This window comes from Varroa destructor, unplaced genomic scaffold (genome assembly GCF_002443255.2).
Source record: "Varroa destructor unplaced genomic scaffold, Vdes_3.0 BEIS01000002.1, whole genome shotgun sequence".
NCBI lineage: Eukaryota > Metazoa > Arthropoda > Arachnida > Mesostigmata > Varroidae > Varroa > Varroa destructor.
Genome location: NW_019211455.1, coordinates 6,396,030 through 6,409,570, shown reverse-complemented (window position 1 = coordinate 6,409,570; position 13,541 = coordinate 6,396,030). Strand labels below are relative to the sequence as shown.

At 45.9% G+C, this 13,541-nt stretch overlaps 1 protein-coding gene across 2 annotated transcripts in view; it reads right to left on the bottom strand.

Annotated features, from left to right (window-relative positions):
• Nucleotides 1-13,541, bottom strand: part of LOC111244311 (uncharacterized) — a 147,536-nt gene that overhangs the window by 80,452 nt on the left and 53,543 nt on the right. The window contains exon 2 of one of the 2 annotated variants that reach the window (XM_022791268.2): nt 5,751-6,016. In XM_022791268.2, the coding sequence (XP_022647003.1) occupies nt 5,751-5,877 (127 nt within the window). In that variant the 5' untranslated portion in view covers nt 5,878-6,016. Of the gene's footprint in view, nt 1-5,750; nt 7,164-13,541 lie in introns of those variants that run through there. The other variant, XM_086981999.1, reaches the window with a different exon arrangement.

Below are 13,541 nucleotides of genomic sequence, written 5' to 3'. Positions count from 1 at the left end.
TTATCAATAATAACTGTCTCGCTCATGTCGTTGATCTTTTTCATGTAGCGTTGTATCAGCGAGCTGCTGGCGATGGCAGACGCCGTCACTCCACCGTACCGCCGTGCAAGTGAGAACCCAGTTGAACTTGGCCATCGGACAGCATCAACGGCCCCACGCATGGACACCAGCAGCAACCGCAGCACCAGCAGCAACCGCAACACCAGCAGCTGCAGGTCGTTTGCGCGTTGTGGCCGTTGCATTGCTTCGAATGACCATTGCTTGCACAGCAAAGAAACATTTACCTCTTAAGCGCGAATGCTAACTAGCCACTGGCTTTGACGTGGTCCTCTTTACAAATCAAAAGAAATGCTGCAGCTGTAACGGCAACAGGACAATCGCTATTATCCACGGCAAGGCCGACAGCTACCGAAATGAAACATTCAAGTTCAGTTCCTAGCCGTACGTCTAGCCGGGGCTGACCAGCCCAACAACTGCTTCTTGCGACTAATTTATTATTATTTACATTTGAGAAAAAACGAAAAGGATAAAACATGACGGCTGTAGAGAACAGCGGACACTTTCTTACTGCATACTGCGTATATGTACGTGAGCAGCAGCAGCAGCAGCAGCAGCAGCATCAGCATCAGCATCAGCAGCAGCAGCAGCAGCATCAGCATCAGCAGCAGCAGCAGCAGCAGCAGCAGCAGCATCAGCAGCAGCAGCAGCAGCAGCAGCAGCAGCAGCAGCAGCAGCAGCAGCAGCAGCAGCAGCAGCAGCAGCAGCAGGCAACGGCGATCCGTACACTGGGCTAACGCCGCGACGTTATCAAAGCATTAGAAGCAGATAGAAATGAAAAATCAAAACAGCGCCGTCCTCAGGAGATGAGAAACGCTAGAAATCACGCAACAAATCAATTTCTAAGTCTATCAATAGTAACGAGTATCAGCTGTTTTCGGGCCAGCTATTCCGTGTCGTATGCACTTTAATTTTATCGATGCCGGCATTAATACTTATTACTACAGTATCTTTGGGCCTCGGAACCGTTTTCTTTGATCGACGGGGGCACATCATTGAATTGCGCGTAAATTATTTTACGCCCCTTTTGTGTTCGCAGATGCCTCGATGTCTGACGCCGTTCCGATGATTACCACAGCCAGATCATCAGAACATGAATAAAAACGTCAGCGATGATGGCTAGTAATTAGAAAGTGGCAAAGCATCTAATCACCGGCGTACATTATCGGCATCGCTAAGTGAGTTCTGAAACCCGTGCGATCTGACCAGCACAGAACAATACCAACGTGTGCCTTGCGAACCGCCTTTTTCACTCGTCTGACACGTCGCTATCATCGTGGTCGTACCCGTTTCATAGTAGCACAATGTTAATATGTGTATGAACTATACTGTGCAATCTTAGGCGAGCTATGCTACTGTTGGGTTCACCCTTAGCAACATGCACGGATGAGGGACTATTGCATGACGGATAGGGGAAAAGCAAGACAAAGCACGTCCACATCGAACGCGTTGTCTGCTGTGACGCCGGAGTGTTGGTGACGTGTTAACATAGAGAGACGGGCAGTTGTTGCGAAACTGCAATGATGATCTCGCCTAGATAGAATAAGTATTGCTGAGCACAGAAAAAGCGATAGAACAAATTTTTGTTAGTTTCTGCTACTGTTCCGAGATAACGATTGTTTCATCAAGTTGTTTCGACATGTTGAGCGAATGTGTGGGTATTGCTTGATCGCTGTGTTGCGCATGGAAGGGACCTATTCTTATGGGTTGATTTCAAGAGGACATCACTGGACGCTGTACTTGCCAGACAACAGAAAAAACGGAAGAGGGTTGTAAGCATGGTAGAAAGATATTAGGTACATCAGAAGTATCAAAGGGATAACGCCACCGACGGACGCCCCACAGCCGATATGGACAAGTAACGTGGATGGACCGAAAGTCAACCTGAGCCGAATTTGTCGAAACGATCCAAAACCATCCATCGCCCTGATATCCCCGTTTTACCTCTGCTGCTGCTAGTACTTAACCACTATCGCCTTTAAGATGGCAGGGGGGCTGCTTTCCTGTCTACACATGCTCATACACGGATCAAACCGCACAAAGAAAAGGACATTAATAGTAACGGGTGGTGCTCGATATCGTTGTCTATTACCGTTCTCTCAATGAGCGCTCGATTCGCGCTACAAGTGACTGTTGCGAGATAAGGAAGAATCTCCTCGGCCTTGTATATATCTGCTTGTGTATCTAGAGTAGTATACAGAGAGATATGTGTGTGGATCGGTACGATGTCCAGCCGTGCACGTTGTGAACGGACGGACTTCCATTTGACCGTTCTCAAGCCACGGGTCCCTATGAGCTCCATTGCCACTCGCTTGGCGACGACTTATTCCGAACGTTAAGGAAAGAAGACTGACGGATAAGGCATCTCAGTGCGAGGGAATACCTTTGCGCAGGCAATCGGGGCGGGCAGACTGCTGCGGCGATATGTACAAAGGACGTAAGACAAGACATGGTACGGCTGAGCAACGATTACGTATTTTTTTCCGTGTCACGATTGTGACCTCATCGGTCTCACACGTTCAATCTATTGCAGAACCGACATTTGGACATCATTTACGAGCCAACAATAATAGCGATAACAAGGGTGGACAGTACGTACATAGCATTAAAGGTGCAACAACAGATGCAGAAATAACAATAACTAATTATGGTAATCGAAACCAAAGGAAGACTGCTGGGAAAAACAGATCTTCCACATACTGGATATTTCATGGTCTCGACACAGATACTTATCAGACTATTTATATGTACACATTAGCCAAATTATAAATACAAAGGGGAAAAGACGGAAACATCGTTGGTTACCGGACCGAAAGCGTGCATTTCTTCCGAATTACGACCATAACAAGTATAAATATCGCGTTGATGTTCCCTGGTATACGCAAATCCGGAAATAAGAGATTTGAACTAATATTCTGTTTAATTAACGTAACGAGCAGATATCCTTGTTGGATTTTCAGAAAGTTACTTCAAATTAACGGGTAGTTAATAATCGCGACTATAATTTACATTCTGTCTTAAATTTTAGAGGCCAAATAGAAATAATGGACGGTTGTGCAAATTTTGTCCTAACGTTCGGTAAAGGTTAGGCATCTTTCTTATTTCATACTGGTATCGTGTCTGGCTCCTTAATGTGATCTAAGTTCAAAGTTAGCCTTAGATACACTTCGTTTCGTGCTGGAAGGGGCCAGCCCTCTAAAGCAGTGCTCGAAGGCAGTAGAACTGAATTTTTTAGTAGGTAGTAGGACCATTTCCTTTTAGTTAAAGGTTGGCCGTATATTCCGGTTGCGCTCTTTGTTCCTACTTTGGCCGTTTTGTCGGTGTTTGTGCTGCTACCTCGTCTTTGACGTTCTTGATGTTCGCCTTTATGTCCTACGCTTCGCTATCACCTGATATTCGGCCACAAGGTGATATCTTCTTAAGTTTAAACCTGCTACTGACACTGAAGAAGCACGACCTGTTGTTACCCGCTGTAAATTTTATTGACCCGCTGCTTTGGCTGTTGTTGTTATTGTCGTTGATGGCAGTGAGGCGGTATTACTGTTTCGTCGATCGGAGGTTCCGCGGTCCGTGTAATGTATAGAATGAACAACTTTCGAACTGTTGCTGCATGGAAATGAGGAAACGCTTTATAAGAAGACCAAAACACTAGACCTTCTAGATAACGCCCGAAGAAGACACTCTATAATGACACAGCTTTCAAGGGGCATCTCGGCCGCGACAAGAGTAGCATTTAGTACTATCCCGAATTCATCTTCATCAAATCGTGCTTGTTACTGCCGGCAACACCATATCGTGCTATATTTCAACGTTACGCAGCCATCAAAGATAGAACGCTGTACATACCACCCGCCCCAAGATTCACCTTATTCGTCACGTCGTTGACTATTTACCGCTCCATCTCCCATAGACTGTTCCTCGTATCCTGCTCACACTTGTCCTTACGAGGACACGGGGCTATGGCAACAGGCTCTGGTGACGCGATCATCACCATCACGAGCGACAGCAGTAGCAACAGTTAGTCGTAATCAAGGTACGCCGGTCAAAAGCAAACTGTATATCTGGTTAGTCACTGTGGTTTAGGTGGTTATAGCGTCGATCGATCATACGCAGACGAGGATGACAGAAATAACCGTACGAAGTAGGAGACGCTTCGATTCGTACAACGAAACTGTATAACGATCGTTTCCATCCAACTATCGAAATTGTCTGTACATGATGATACTAATGGAAGTAGCAGTGATGAACACAACCGTACCAGTAACAACGGGTACCAAAGCAGCGGAAATAAAAAACAACACAGATTTAAGTGGGTCGGGCTGCTGGCACCGTGGTGTTAGAGACGGCTCTCCGCGAAAGCTGTCTCAGGTCCACAAGTTGTACAGGCCAGCGGTGAGCGACTCACCGCAAATGCTGCGACGGCCGAATCAAACTGTAGGAGTGTAATGAACCGTGGTGAAACAGATGAAACCCGCGGGCCTTAATAGGCGGACGGTCATTCCATCAGTGTCCGACGCAGAAAATAAGGGAGAGAAAGCGTAAGAATAGCGATAGACATAGGCAACCAACCCCGTCCTATCACTTTTAAAGAAGAAGAAAAAAAACAACGCCTGATTGATTGGTAGGGCGCAGATACGCCTAGTCCAGACACAGTAGTTTGAAGACGAAGTTCTGCTTGTATTAATTGCTAGTAAATAACTGGGTGATCAATAGGTGATATGTCCTAAGGAAATGAACATGATACACGTCGATGATAATGTTCTATTCAGTATGACCAGAATTTATCGTCGGCAGATGCCGGCAACCTTGTCAACATGTGTTCCCTCAAAGTCAATAGGGAAAAGACAAAATTGGAGAAGTTTCGGGAGGGAAACAGGCGCGGGAGGACAAGCCCAAGCAGAGGCCTGCAGCAACCAGCAAGAATTGAAATCTCCCGATACGTTCACCCATATCGAAATCATTTTCCGCTTTATCAGCCAATGCTCTGCTTGCGGCAAGTACTAGTGGCAGCAAACGTATTAAAGAATCTACAGGAGTCTCGAAAAAAACACTTTCTGTGTTGTTTAAAATGAAGATAGCCGCAAGAGTAACGTGTGCCTCTCACTTATTACCGAATAGATTCCGCGCTTTTAACAAATCAACACCCAGTGGGGTGGAATCGGCTTTTATACGAGAATTGTACACATTCGTCCCCTGCACCTTCTCAATAACGCGTCCTGCCTCATCAAGCCTATTAAGACACGGGTCGTACTGACTTTGCAATATTCGTATATGACCTGCTTATTAGGCAGTACTAACGTGACCTGGCAGACAAATCTAAACTTTTGATCGGACAGGGGCGACGATCAATTCGATGTGGGGGAGAGCACCCAGAACGAATGGAAATTTCAGCGCTCAATTTGATTTTGTATAAAGTTTTCGTCATGTATTCGCTTATCCAGAAGCCTCTGTGGATATGTGACGTTTGTAAATAGTGTGATTTATAGTGTCCAATTGGCACCATCGTAATGAGTACTAGACAGCTTCTTCATTGATGAGCCTGGCTTTCTAGAAGTACGTAATTGTGTTTTGCCGTTACACGTACATCCGACAAAGACAGCAGTAAAAATTTACCGGTCTATAACTTCCTATACTCAAGTGCTTTGATGCTAGAATATTACCTATTAGAAAAAGGTATGCCAAAGTAAGCTCACCTGTTGTCAACGTTGCCAATAGAAGCCAAGCAGCTTCGGTAAATCGCACCATAGCTACTGCGCTGGTCGAGGTCGTTACGAGTGATGTATCCGCGTGCGTTTTTGAAAGCTGACGATTTTTCTGCATTATACACACTATCTTTTTCCAATGAAAATGTCTGTCTATTTGTCCGTCTTTTCGTCAGTCACTTCATGAATCACATTTGCACTCTGAACATACAATGTCAGCCTATAGTCGTCGTCGTCGTCAACGAGCCCGCGGTTCGCTGGAAGGAGTTTTTGCGAAAAGTTATTCCCCAAGTAGACAATTATTGAGCAGTATCTAAATCTAATTCGACCGATGGCTAGAAAATGAAATAGGCTATTTGGTACATCGCTTGTGACCAACAGTCGTTATTATTATTCCGTTTCTTCCTCTCGCACTGCACCATACGCACTCACTCGGCGTTCGTCTTTCCGAAAAAAAAAAAAAAAGCCGAGGATCACATCAAATAGATCAGCTTCGACACGGTGATAGCTACTAGGACAGAAGTAATTAGCGGACGCTGGACTTCGATAGTGTACGGAGACGTACGCTACCACACAGTCGAACAACACTATTTCTCCAGAGTACACGATACGTTATGTGTTACGTTGTTGAAGCGCGACCCTTAGCGCGAACTCTTCCTCTCGACTCTACCAGCTAGCTAGCTCCACGATGAAGGTGACTTCATAATCGCATCCTCGGAACGGTACGGGCCATTCCGTCACATAGCAACACGTGAATGAAGACGAAGCGTCATACCGCACGACTACGGGGCTCCCATAGCAGGCACAACTTCTGTTAAATTGGGAGAGGGCCGCAGCCGCAGCACAGAGTGCCGCTCCTTTGTGGAGAGGAGCAGCAGCATCAGCAGCAATCTGGTGGATTTAACAGCGGCGGCTAGCGCCGCAAACTCCAGCACCAACGTTGGATCTGCTGGTGCCGGTGGGCGGGAATCAGCGGCGCCATCATCATCATCATCATCGTCGTCGTCGTCGTCGTCGTCGTCATCCCCAACAACAACAACACCAGCATCATCAGTATCAGCAGCAGCAGCAGCAGCAGCAGCAACTGATCTCCAGCGTTCATGAGCAATGGCGCAGCCAACGGCGTTGCTCGCTAGCTGGCTGGCTGGCCGGCCGGCCGGCCGGCCGGCCGGCCGCCTGCTTGCGTCTGGCGCAGTTCGCGAGCGAACCCAATGCGGCGATGTGGTATCAATGCGGCCCGAAGAAGAGAGGACGAACTATGACGATCGAAACGATGAAGCACAAGTAGGAAATGCCGCACCTACGTTCGCGCTGTGGCTTTGCGAAAGTCAACGCTGCTTTCGTTGTCAGACGACGACGAAAACGGAGGAGAAGGCGACGATCCAGGAGAAAACGAAAAAGCAGCAGCAGCAGTAGTAGCGGCGGCATAAGGAGAAACAGAAGGTGCAGAAGAAAAAGCAGGAAAAGAAATAGAAAAACATTAGGCGGTCGGTAGCGGTGATCGAAGCGAACTCCACTTCGACGCTGGAGCCGCCGCTCAATAGCAGAATGAATTGATCGAGAGGGAGAAAAAATCCGAGGGAGGGAGGGAGGGAGGCAGGCAGGGAGGTAGAGAGATGATCTCAGTCTCGCAGCTCATCTACAGAGACACGGCAGATCTAGCCACAGGCTGCATACGCTTGTGATAGTCGAATATTTGCGGCTGCTTGGCGGATCGTGGGGGGAGGTGATGGTAGTTTTGGATCGATTCTCGTCGACCCAGCTCTAAGACGCTAAACGATTGACGATGCTTAGAGACCTTCTCTGTTCGATAGCTGTTGCTGCTGCCGTTGCTACTGCGGCCGCGGCCGCCGCCGCCGCCGCCGCCGCCGCCGCCGCCGTCGCCGCCGCTGTGATAGCTGCTTCTGCCTTAACTTTGGCTGCAACCCAGCCAGATGAATCGCCGCAACCATCCGCTTCGTCGTCGTCCTCCTCCTCCTCCTCCTCCTTCTCCTCCTCTTGATTTTACGTCTCTCGATGATTCCTGCCTCCACCCCCGTCCGAGATTATGACGATGATGTTGATGATGAGTTCAGAAGAGATAGCCGTCGCACTCCTTCAATATCTTATCGCCATCGGGACCAACACTTTTGATAAGAGGTCGACGAATTTCAGTACAACGACGACGGCCGTCATGATACTACAATCACTGGCATCAATAGAGCAGGCCCACGCATTTAGGACGAAACTGCAGTAGATGGCGTATACAGAGGCAGCAAGATCTATAGGAAAGCCAGCGAGGAATAGAGACCGATAAAAAGATAATATGGGTGACTGGCGGTGGCTAGAGTTAATGGACCAGAGTAAAGAAGACCGCCAATGACACAGACATGGTATACGTCAGAGAAAAGGAAGATATTTTGCGAGCACGTGAGCGTAAGATTGATCTCAATGACGGCAAAAACAGAAGCTCGTTGCGGTTCTTCATCTCAATAGCTTCTGCTTAGAGCTGCATGATGACGTGCAACTGGTGGAGGCTCCAGTAGACAAAGGGCGCTAGCGAAACTGTGTGCGAATAAAGGCTACACACCATTATCAGGTAGCTTGAAGCGCTGTATCGTCGTAGACGGTAGGGTAAGCTATTGTGCGCTTGTACTATAGCTAGTTGATTTCCGAGAGAGAGATGAAGTCGTTCTGTATTAATTATGCAGTTCGGAAGTCCGCGTAACGTATGAGGACGCTTAGATATTTATCTACTAAATATTATATGAATGTCAAAGTGATTCAAACTAATAAACGGAATCGATACGATAAAAAGTATAATAAGTATCATCATCATCATCATCATCATCATCACCATCATCCAATTCAACTTCAGGAATTTTCCTGGGGTGTCCAAAATTTCCCTTCCATTAGGACTCAGTCGCATAAACTTGCTTCCGAATGATTGAAGTACAAGCTGATGGCGGCAAGCTGAGTTCGCGACTAGCGTAAGGTAAAATTAAATTGAAGACAGACGCGTGGGTACATTTAATCGATTGTATTTTGAAAGCATTTAGCCGAAGCACATTGAATCCATAGCATGTAATTAATTTTTCAGGCATTTTATCTGAAGATTATAATGAAATTATAGTATAATGACAAGGTCTTCGAGTCGAATGCTTCGCCAACGTTCCGCGCCATCTTCGCTACCATTCGAAAAGTTAGTCACGTTTCAGCTAAGTCAGCTGTGAATCATCTTCACTGACTGGTGCAATTTTTGTTAACTGTTTACGTATCTGATCTTCATCACTTGTTAGTTTTTTTTTTGGCCTTGACCTACTCAATCTGGTCAGTTTGCTGATATGAAATTCAAACCCGTGACTAGCATCTACAGAAGTCCTATTACGAATATTTAGCAATTTTATACCATGGCGATGAAGCGTGTACTCCTTCAGCCGCCGCTTCCTATATAGCGAATCCCCAATTCCTTTTAGAGATAGATCCTAACATTGCAGATGCCCAAGTTCATTGCTTACGGCCTTCGTAGATTAGACCGACGTCTGGCCAAATTCTAGGAGCGCCGTTCCTTTTTTCCTGTGGCCGGATCAGAATTTACCTCTCTCTTTCATCTTTTTTTTTGTCTACATCGTCAATCCTTTCATTGCTCTGAAAAGGCCTACGATCGGCTGGCTCAGTTTCAGCTCGCGGCCGCCTAGCTTCCGCCGCATCCGCCATATCCAAATCGCTCACCCAAACATGTGTGTCAATTACGGGTATAACCTGGATAGCGCTAATCGCCAGCATATAGTACTGCTGCTGCTGCTGGTCCTGGCTGGCTGCTGATTCGTAGGCTAGAGTGTCTAACTCGAGGCGTCTTTCTATGCATCCTGCTCCCGTTTCTTTCAGCTCTCCTTGTACCTTCGCATTTGAAAAGCCTTAGGCAGAGACCAAGGTAATAGGACATAGCTGGAGGATAGACAGACAGCCTGGCCGGAAACCAGCAGCGGCAAAGAGAAGCTGGCGTGATTCTCCAGCTTTTCTTTTTCTGATACACATGCATACATATATATCTCCGTTGTTTTATTCTCAGTCATGGTCTGCTCTGCCGTACCTGTGCTGGCGTCGATTTGTTTGTTTCGGGGTCTGAAAGGTGCTCCGGAGTATGTTGGAGGCGGAGAAGTTTCAGACAGACAAATAGGAACACATAGGGAACACATAGAATTAGCAGAATTAACGGTCCGAAAACGCAGATCAAGTCATAAACGAGATGGGAATTTCGTAAGTTTGTGATACATACGAAAGAACGCTACCGTGTCTCATTGCACTGCTCGTATAATAACGAGATGTTGTAGCGATATTTAGTTATCCACTATAATGCGGCGGCTCCTTAGGAAGTGTCGGCTCAAGTTCATCACTCATCGCAATAGAAACACTTTAATATATTTAGCAAAAAAGTACCTGTTTCGATATTCTGAAGTTTGGAGAGTGTATATTTTCTCCTAACTGATGACATAACTTTAAGGTATGCAAAGTTCGTCGACCACCTAAAGTAAAAACATGTTCTTTCGAAGAGAACGGATACTCGTTCAGCACTAGAAAATCACATAGAAAAATTAATATATTCATATATCTAGCTTTATCTGTATATAATCTGATTTGTGTACTACCTTCCTCAGTAGAACGTACGTTATTTGTTATTTACGTCAAAATTGTGACGTTCAATATATAAAATATCTGGAAAGCTAGCATTTTGTTGAATTGTTCCGTGATCATCGTTGTTTTAGGTATATCTACATAGCACAACGAGTGCAGGCAGGCTTGCGAGGTTCATTACATGCTATACGACACAATGGGTCAGTAGAGGTAACTCCCACTCGAGCATAAGAGCTCCACGGCGCAAAAATGAATATCTCCTCGTCCAGCCACCACCCGTAGACGATCAATAGCGACTCGTCGCCCTAACGCTGTCACGGACATCATAGCATAAATTTTGAGTCTACCAAAGGCTTGAATGTGTTAGTTCGACCATCCTTCTGTCCATTGATCCTTCTATCTGCATGTGTATCTGGTACGCTCAAAAGCGTCAACCGCCCACTCCCCACTTTCATCCGGTCGTAGGCACATACTAGATTAGCTATACCTAGTAGATGTAGAAATTTTCAGCAAACAGAAATCAGCGTCGAACATTCAAGAACGTCGACATGCTGCATGGAGAACTGCTGTTATTATTGCCTTTGGTGAGACATTCCGGTGACATCAACTGCTTGGTAGATATAGATACAGCATACGTCAGGTACCGATCTCTACTCTGGCATATCTATATATACACGCATCACCGAAGAGGCGTGTCCGCCCATTGTCGGTGGACAAAAGAAAAGACACGATCATTTTGATGATAACAGTTCGACGAGCATTCTGCTGTTAGTGATGACGGGAAAGATTAGCGATGAGTTCGTCCCAAAATGGCCGGATCTCGTTCCATCATCATACGCAACCAGTGGGTTCCGGTAAGGCGTCGAGGGACTTACAATTATGATCAGTTGAGTCGTTCCATGTAAATGAGCCAAATCACGGCATCATGGAGCATCACTACTAAATTTATACAAACTATGCGACAATCGCATGATTTTATTATAAGCTAAATAGTTGTACGTGTTATTTGTACCGTAACATAATGGTGGGATCTGCAACAGGCCAAACAGCTAAACGTTCGTCACTTTCAACCGAAAATTCGGCGCCCGTATTCCGTACCTCCGGCGCCGTGTGGCCCAGTTACGACAGGCTTGTAAATAAAGTTAGCCAGTGGCATAGAAAGAGGAACTGCTTCGTTCAAATGATCATTTTCTATTAACTTTCCGTCTGTTAGAAGTTACTTAATCTCGTGCCTTCTCAGGGATGAAATAGGAGGATTTTACTATCAAGAAGTTGAGAAGATGAAATGAAAAATTGAGGTAATTTCATGCTTGTCTAGATGTATCCTTGTTTACTTATGTGCCGGTCAAGTTGTTCTACAGTTTGTTATTTATTTGAGAAATGTACCTTACATTAGACAAAGATACGTGTCTTTATGAGATGCCATGTCGATACACAGAGCGCTACACCCGCGCCGCGTCCGTATCATGAGGCCAGTATCAATGCCTGTAAAACAAATGCAACGTAATGAGTAACAACTACGTTCAGCAAGCTATTGACGCGTGTTGCGCGATTATAAAATAAGCGCATCCGCCAAAAGGTTGCTTAAATCATTTTCGCGAAAGCAATTTGGGCCCAGCCAGGCCAGTTGCCGTCCCCGTGCTCGTCTCGGCCCGGGCAGGTCCGGTTGAAGGAGAAGGACTGACGCCGATCTGATCGTCGACTTAGCCTCTGCCGTGAGCGTCGCTGATGTCTAAGCCTCTCAACGTAAACGCGCCTCCCACACCAGCGGGAAAAGGGTGTGCCACACGGTGCGGGAATGAGCCCAGCGACCCAACGGCGATGCCTTAACGCTTAGAACTTAAATAAGTCGAACGGCCGAATGCTCAGCCATGAGCAGGTGCATCTTTAGAGGTGCATCATCCGCTGTACGGCAGACCCACATGACATCGATGACCAAGACGTTCTTGTTAGAACGTGTTTACATACATCGAGTGGCCAGTAAATAGTGCCGACGAAATGGAAGCGGATCTGGGTCCGGCAGGTCTGCCTTTTACCTACCCTCGTGTTGATCTTTTTCGCGGTCAACCTTCCTTTGCTGTTATTGGTTTTCGGTGAACGTCAATGGATTTAAAGACCGTGTCGATTCCAGCACGCATCGTCGCGTTATCTTGCAAATAGTTGCGCACCTCACAAAACGACCTGATCAGTCGACAAGTGGATGTGCACCGGATTCATAGCTAGTGATAGTTGCTATACAGACTTAAATCGGAGCAAACCAAGACAAAGCCGGTAACTATAAAGATAATATCTATATTGAATGGGGTTGATATTTGTGTGTAAGCTGGTTACGTATGCAATATTGCCTGTAGTAGTTATGACGAGTGTTTCGCTTTTTAGGTTATCGTCTTGAGGACGCCTACTTTGAGAACTACACGAGTCGGAAGCGTCAGTGGTCTGAGGTGATACTTAAAGCGTACTAAAATGAATAAATTATGATATGTTCAAAGGCACTTAAACGAAACATTTCGAATCGGATGATGATATTGTCAATAAAGATTAACTAACATATTGGTATTTATTGGAGTTTTATCGTTGGTAATTTTATGTATGGTAGAGAAATTTTGAGAAAGCGGAAACGACCTTAACCTTCGGACCTAGCTAGGAACAGAACTGAACCCGACGTTTCTGTACAGTCATTCGACTTCCAGTTAACGAACCGCAGCATAAACCATTGTCCACGCTTTTACGTGCGCCAGAAATTCTGCTTAGGTTATTGATTAGCAACAATGGCCAATACTTAATGGTACCAAACAGACGGAGAAAATCTCAAGTAAGTTGGCAGTCTAAAAAATCTACGCAAGTACGAGGTGTTCGTTAGAATCAGCGAGGTACGTAATAACTTATAAATACATTGTAAGCCTCCACATAAAAACACACCCTCATATATTTATGAATATAGTAAAAAGCTGATTAAAACTGGTCACACGCATAATTGCGTTTCTCCTTATTAACAGAACGTGACGTTCTACTCAACGCGCTTGTGTTATTGCACAGGATGAGGAAAAATATTGTAGGTGTCCGTTGGGAACTGGCAGGAGCTAGGTTACCTGGAGTTAGCTGGAAGTAGGCGACGACAACGGAATGGAGGTGCCGCAAGAGTTATGCACTCGAAAATTCGTTCTCTCT